This window comes from Oryctolagus cuniculus, chromosome 11 (assembly GCF_051225735.1).
Source record: "Oryctolagus cuniculus isolate XC-2025 breed Fujian yellow rabbit chromosome 11, ASM5122573v1, whole genome shotgun sequence".
Lineage (NCBI taxonomy): Eukaryota > Metazoa > Chordata > Mammalia > Lagomorpha > Leporidae > Oryctolagus > Oryctolagus cuniculus.
The window spans coordinates 59592712-59599924 of record NC_142877.1 but is presented as its reverse complement, the minus strand read 5'-3'; the positions used below and the strand labels follow the sequence as shown (position 1 = coordinate 59599924).

The 7213-nt window shown below is 59.5% G+C and overlaps 1 protein-coding gene across 1 annotated transcript; it reads left to right on the top strand.

Annotated features, from left to right (window-relative positions):
* The first annotated feature begins 543 nt into the window (after nt 1-543).
* LOC138843120 (retinol dehydrogenase 16) lies at nt 544-6105 on the top strand. The gene is made up of 4 exons (XM_089308563.1): nt 544-981; nt 3442-3691; nt 4294-4466; nt 5017-6105. The coding sequence occupies exons 1-4, from the start codon at nt 669-671 to the stop codon at nt 5232-5234; spliced, it is 954 nt and encodes a 317-aa protein (XP_089164689.1). The 5' UTR covers nt 544-668; the 3' UTR covers nt 5235-6105.
* The last annotated feature ends 1108 nt before the right edge of the window (nt 6106-7213 follow it).

The following is a 7213-nucleotide window of genomic DNA, read 5'->3' as shown; positions in this document are numbered from 1 at the left end:
CACAGGGGTCCCAACTCTGAGTGTTACACGGCAGGACAGGCCCTACGGAGAAAGGGGGCAGAGGGCAGTGGCAGCAGTGCCCGGGGGGCCACACCTGCTTGTGCACACAGCCCCTCCTCCCTCCTTGCAACTCTGGGGCTTGCATGCCAATGTGTGCACCTGCAGGTGCACCTTTGTGGGTACCTGTGTGTGTGCACAGGAATACTGAGGGGAATCAGTGAGAAGAGGACAGGCGGGACATGGGTTATAATAGACACACATGCTTACACCTGCATATACCTAATCATGTGCACACACACATGTACACACGTACTATATAAGTGTACACATGAATGTGCACACACATATACACACATACATATGCACAAATGTACTAAACAAGTGCATGGGATATCTAATTAAATATTGGTTTATTCAAGTTCAATAAACACTCTGAAGTCCATACATAGGAGTTTGAGCCCTTGCAAAAGAAGTCCAAAGAACAGAGGGGTGGAGTTAGAATAAATAAGAGTTCTAGAAAGACAGTGGTTAGCTGGGAAGGAAGAACCTTGCCAGAGCACCTGAGGTCAGGCTGCCTACTGCGTTCTTCTGGCTGCTCCCTCCTCTGCTGGAGCAGGTGCCACACTCAGGTTTCCCTGCAGCCTGTCTGTGCGTGACCCCGCAAAGCCATGTGGCTGTGTCTGGCGGCCCTCGTGGGCCTGTACTACCTGGTGCGCTGGTACCGGGAGAGGCAGGTGGTGAGTCAGCTCCTGGACAAGTTCGTCTTCATCACGGGCTGTGACTCGGGCTTCGGGAACCTGCTGGCCAGACAGCTGGACAGGAGGGGCTTGAGGGTGCTGGCTGCGTGTCTGACGGAGGAGGGGGCCGAGCAGCTGAGGCGCCAGACATCGGACAGGGTGGAGACGGTGACCCTGGACGTCACCAAGACCGAGAGCATCGCGGCCGCCGCCCAGTGGGTGCAGGAGCGCGTGGGGGACCGAGGTACCAGCCCCTCCCTGCTCCCGTCTGCTGGCTGCTTCTCCCTCCTCCAGGCAGGAGTCCCAAGGCGTCTTTCAGGGCTTGAGGTCAGTCTGACTCTGGCCCTCACCGGTCAGGCCAGGCTGGGCCTCTTCTTCCTGCTGGGGGCCCTGTGGCCAGGGTGCGAGGCCGCCCTGCTGAGAATCTGCCCCCAGAACCCTCCTGTCTCGGGGCCTCCTTTCCAAGCAGAAGTTCTCATTGCTGGACGCTGACGCCTGGGCTGGAGCCGGGCACCTGAGGGAGGGGAGGGGAGCAGAGCCCTGGTCTCGGGTTTGCCCTGGAGGCTGGGGCCGCGCTGGAGCAGCCTCAGGCCCTCAGTACCTGCCCTGCTCCTCCTGGTGACCGTTGGCGTCCACCGAGAGGGGGACTCCTCCCATTTTCAGATGGGTCCGAAGGTTAAGGTCAGGTTTAGAGTAGCCGAGCTGGTGATGAGTCTCCTTTTCTCTCTGTCTTTCCCCCACACTTTCTGTCTTACTTTGAGAGGAGAAAAGAACATTCCTTACAGTTTCCTATAACTGTGCTCATGTGGATGATACTGAGAAACAAAAACAAAAGCAACTTTAGCCTTAAACTGAAAACCTGGAGGAGCAGACGGGTAACATTTTATTACCAGAGGAACAGTCCGGGCTGGCAGCTCAGTGTGCGGGTTCCAACTTGCTGGAGGCCAGAGCTGGTGGCAGGAGGGAGGCTGTGTCAGGGAGCAGGTGGTCCTGGGAAAGAGGCATCTCTCCATCCAAATGGCTCATTTCCACCCACGAAGTCAGCATGCGGCAGGGGGTTAAAGCACAAGGGGTTTCGCAGGGAGATTAGGAATAAAGCAAGAGAAAGCCCCTGATTAGCAGGCGGCATTTCTAGCTCTGCTCTGCTCTGCTGATTTTCTGGGAAACCCAGGGTGTCAAGCAGGGAGGTTTTGGGGGGCTTGGCAGTCAGGTGCGTCAGGGCTCATTCCTAGCGGGGGGTGAGGTCTGCCTTTCCACTCTCCCCTTTTCTGGGCTCTCTCGGATCCTACGTCAAGCTCATTATTTCTAAGACTGCTGGGGGTAAATCTTCACAGTGTTGGCCTTTGGATCCTTGTCAGTGCAACTGTGAAAGGGGGAGGGAGATGCCTGTTGTAGGGTGACAAATCCCTGTAGATGTAACACAGCGACTTTACACCCTAAGGAAGTTCCCAGTGCTCTTAGTAGAGGTGTTAGTCCTGATTCTAAAAATTTTTTCAAAAATGAACCTGCTTCCAGATGGTACCCAGGAAAAGAAAGGCAAAACCTAGTCTCTGAATCCTTGGAAAAGCATGTGTTTGACTCAGGTCGTCTTGGCATGATTGGTCTTGTAGGTGTGTCATCATTTCACTGCAATCAAAGCAAATCAGAAAGATTACCAGTTGTCACCATGGGCCTTTAAGCTCCACTCAGTAGAGCCCTGGGCGACAGCTCAGGATAGGGGTCAACAGAGAAGTCACTGGGGAGGCATTGGTTAGAGAGCTGGAAAAATGCTCTGAGCCACGTTAGCCCCACCACCACCACCACCACCACCACACACACCCTCCTGTTTGGCTGAGGGCACACGTTTCTGTCTGTCCTGTTCGCCTCTGGGGGATTGCCTTCCTCAGTAGGAAACCTGAAGAACAATCCTCTCGCCTTCCACGCAGCCCAGCAGGCCCTAACACGAAAAGGCACACTTGGAGTCGTGGAGGGACCGGGGTACTAGCCTTAACATCTTCCCTCCCACCTGCGGGACTGGGGGACACACAACCGAAGCCAGGTCCAACCACACAAAGCCCAGTGGGTGAAGATGGAGGGCTCCCTCCACGTACCCAGTTCCACTTCCTGGTCTCAGCACCTGTCCACTCCCCAACCCCCTCCCCGCCTACGAAGTACCCTTTCCTCAGACCAACACAGCGAGAGCAGGGAGCAAGTGGCCAGAGGGTGGGAGGGAAGAGTCCCTGAGAGAAAGGGCGCCCAGTGGTGCTGGGGTGGCCCTGGGGTCCCAGCCTTGAGGACCGCTCACCACCAACTGCACTGGGGGAGCAGTCTTTCCTCCAACCTGAGGGGGGGAGGCCGCAGGAAGAAAAGACGCCAAACGCCTGGGCTGCCTCAACAATTTTATTACCAGATAACCAGGTGTTGCTGCTGGCTGATAGGAGAGAGAGATGAGAGAGGGCACAGAGACAGTTTGAGTCAGGAGCCATCTATCCACACAAAATGTGCTCTTGGGTGTCCAAAAAGCCGCAAGGGGGGATTTTAAAGGACAAGGACTGCCTACAGGATGTGCAGCCTCCCCAAGCCCAGCAGACCCTGTATGCTTCTCTGTGCTATCCCACACCCCAGACACCTGTCACAGGGATGTCAGGCTAGTGGGTGTGACCTTGAACCATGCTGAGTCCCCCACTGCACACACACAGCCCAGAGCTGCCCTCTCCTTTCCCAGGGCTCTGGGGCCTGGTGAATAACGCTGGCGTCTCCACCGCCACGGCCCCCAACGAGTGGCTGACCAAACAGGACTTTGTGGACGTGCTCAACGTGAACCTGCTGGGGACGATCGAGGTGACCCTGAGCCTGCTGCCCGCAGTGAGGAAGGCCAGGGGCCGCGTGGTCAATGTCTCTAGTGTCATGGGCCGCTTGTCGCTGTTTAGTGGCGGCTACAGCATCTCCAAGCATGGCGTAGAGGCCTTCTCAACTCCCTCAGTTATTGGGGTGTTCTTGGAGGGGAAGACTAGGCAGGGCCTGGCAGGTGGACAGGTGGGCACAGTGGGCTTCTGGGGGTCCAGGGCCCTGGGTGGGGCTGTGCATCCTGCTGTTGGCATGGAGCCCCATGGGAGAGATTGAATCAGGGAGCCACTCAGTCCAGTCTGGGTCGAGAGAGTGCCCTGGCAGGAGGGCAGGGCATGGCCCTGAGTGTGGGAGGCAAGGCCAGAGGCAGACGGACACTCCTCAGAAGACGGTGGCCATGGCTGAGCTGGGACCAGGCTGGGAGAAGTTGTGTGGGGGTGGAGGAGCGGGGGGGGGAGGGGCCTATGGGCGGGACCTGGGCTGCATGGGCTGCGAGCGGACCAGGAGGGCACAGCATGGGAGTGATTGGCGGCAGAATACATCTGACTTACAGCCAATGAGTGCCTGGGGGTCCAATGCGTGGGCCCCGAGCAGAAGCAGCGCTGTGTCCCAGTGCCGTACCCAAGCTGTGCCCTGGCCTCTGCACCCCAGTGCTCTGTGGGGTTTATTGTGTGTGGGGATGTGTGTGTGTGGATTCCATGAGCACTGTGTCTGTGCCCACTGCCGCTCTGCCTTGCAGGAGGGAGCTCTCCCCCTTCGGGGTGAAGGTGGCCATCATTGAGCCTGGTGCCTTCAAGACCAACCTTGCGGACCCGAAGAGATTCATGCAGTCCTTACGGGCGGCCTGGGAGCGCGCTGGCCCGGAGGTCAGGGCCATCTATGGCGAGGACTTTCTGGCAGCCTGTGAGTGAGTGTGCACACGGTAGAGGGACAATGTCCTGTGGGAATCCTGAGCCCAGCCCTTGTGCCTCCAGTCCTGACAGGGGGGTCCATCCTGCAGGCTCCGCCTCCCCCCCCCAGGGCGGGCCGTTCAGCCCCATTTCCACGGTCATGTGTGGTCAGCGGTCACCTGAAGCCATGTGCAGGCTTAGTAGAACATACACCCCCGAGCACCAGAACCCGGGTAACTGCGGGCGGAAGTGAGGCAGGAAGGGAAGCTGCCGCGGACTCACGGCCAGCTGGCGCTACAGAGAGCTGAGACCCTGTGCCTGCATTTCTGCGTGGCCGAGACCTTGCGTTTAGGTGCCCGGCTTTTCCAGGTGGAGGGGAGTGGGGGCTGAGTGGGGCCATTTTCCTGTGGAGTCAGGGCTGGGGCTTCTCCAGGGGAGCCGGGTGCATGGGATTGGGTGCTTCGGAGGAGGAGGGTGAGAAGTGGAGAGCCCTTTCCTTCTACACTGCAAGCAGGAGCCAGCGAAGGCAGACGTACACGTGAGATCTTTCTTGTTCTGTGCAGACATGAAGTTGGGTCGGTCGTTCAAGTCTCCGTTCAGGCAGGACCTCCCCTTGGTGACGGACTGCATGGAGCACGCGCTGACCGCCTGCCACCCCCGCACCCGCTACTCGCCAGGCTGGGACGCCAAGCTCTTCTACATCCCCATGAGCTACATGCCCACCTTCCTGGTGGACGCCATCATTCACTGGTTTTCCCCGAGGCCAGCCCAGGCCCTGTGAAGCCTCGCCCAGGGCACCAGGTGGTGCAGAGCTGGGCTCCGAGAGAGGAGAGAGGTGGGTGGGGGCGCTCTCCTGTCTCCTTCTGCCCCTCCCCAGGGATCTTCTTGTGCTAGGTTGCCTTGGGCGGCCACTCGAGGCTCCCGGCTTCCTGGCTCCCAGGGCACATCTGAACAGCCGTGGGCGTAGCAGGTGCAAGGAGCCCACACCTGCTCTGTCTCCTCAGGGTGGGCGTCGGCCTGTGCACTCTGCACCTCTTGAGAAGACACCTGTGCACTGCTGGGGATGGGCAGAAACAAACCCCACCCCTGCCCAGCAGCCTGGGACCGACTCAGCCGGCGCTGGCAGGTGGGACACACCTCATAGGTTCTCAGTGTATGACACACAAACCAATTTAGCATTTGTCATAAATCCATGGTTTTCTTGTGGATATTCAAAAAAAATTTCAAAGATTACTGCATCTTCTCCCCCCCCCACCATGATTCAACCTTGGCCTTGGGGAAGGTGGGGGGGACTCTAGTAGAAATGTCAGGTGACAGGCCAGCGCCACGGCTCACTAGGCAAATCCTCCGCCTTGAGGCGACGGCACACCGGGTTCTAGTCCCGGTTGGGGCGCCGGATTCTGTCCCGGTTGCCCCTCTTCCAGGCCAGCTCTCTGCTGTGGCAGTGCAGGGAGTGCAGTGGAGGATGGCCCAAGTGCTTGGGCCCTGCACCCCATGGGAGACCAGGATAAGTACCTGGTTCCTGCCATCGGATCAGCGCGGTGTGCCGGCTGCAGCGCGCCAGCCGCGGCAGCCATTGGAGGGTGAACCAACGGCAAAGGAAGATCTTTCTCTCTGTCTCTCTCTCTCTCTCACTGTCCACTCTGCCTGTCAAAAAAAAAAAAAAATTAAAAAAAAAATGTCAGGTGCCTCCTGAGGTCAGGTGAGGAGGGGCCAACCTGTGGAGGGATTTGAAGGGGACATTGGGTTTTCCTGGGGCTCTCTCAGGCCTGCTGACACAGGGGAGAAGGGATTGCTTCCCGCTAGGATTAATACCCTGCCCTGATTCCAGGATGAGACGGTGCAGCACACAAGGAGATGCCCACAGGGGGAGACATGGACCCAAGCCCTTTCCCGTGGGTACTGAACCCCTCCCCACGCCTCCAGGAGCTGACCCTCCCCTCCATTAGAGTCCCTGCACCTGCACCTCTGCCACCCTTGGGCAGCCCAGGCCCGCGCCCCTCCCACGCTCTCAGCTGCCTGCCCTGTTAGGCTCATGTGGGTGGACAAGCACCCAAATAGGGCCTCTGCCCGAGGCACGGACTGCAACTCGGGGGCCGACTGAGTGACAACAGCGGGAGGAAGATCAGTGTGTCTCGGTCAAGTCCCCATCTCCACCCTCAGCGCAGCCCCTCCTCCCGAGTCCAGCAGGGCTCCGCTGGGGCCTGACCACCAGAGACCACAATGCCCAAGCGGCGGATCGCCAGTAGAGGGCGCGTGGCCGGAGCGAGTAGGGACTCCACCATGGGCCGGCTGGGTATGCTCTCCAGGACGTCGAGGCGCAGGGGTCAGGGTGGAGACGGCCTGGGCAGGGGCTGGCGGCGGGCGAGCGTATCACGCGGCAGTTGCCGCTGAGACGTTTGGCTCCAGCCTCGCGCCTCAGCCTCCCTGACGGCCAGGATTAGGATTTGAGGGTCCTGGGGTGCAGAGCGGTCCCGCCCACTCTGCCTTCCTAGCAGTGGCTCTAAGAGCAGGTGCGGCCCCCGCCCGAGGGATGACTCCTCCAAGGCTGCAGAGCGCCCCCTGCTGGCACGAGGAGCCCTTCATGCCGGCCTGGGCTCTGCACCCCTGTTCTCCTCCCTTGGGCCGGCTGCCCGGGAGCCTCTGGTTGGGCCAGAACCTCCGTCCCTGCAGCCCAGCTCCTGGCCTCTGTCAGGAGGCCAGGGGGCCGGAAAGCAGGACTGGGCGGCGGCGGAGGCAGCACAACCCTGGCTGCTTCTG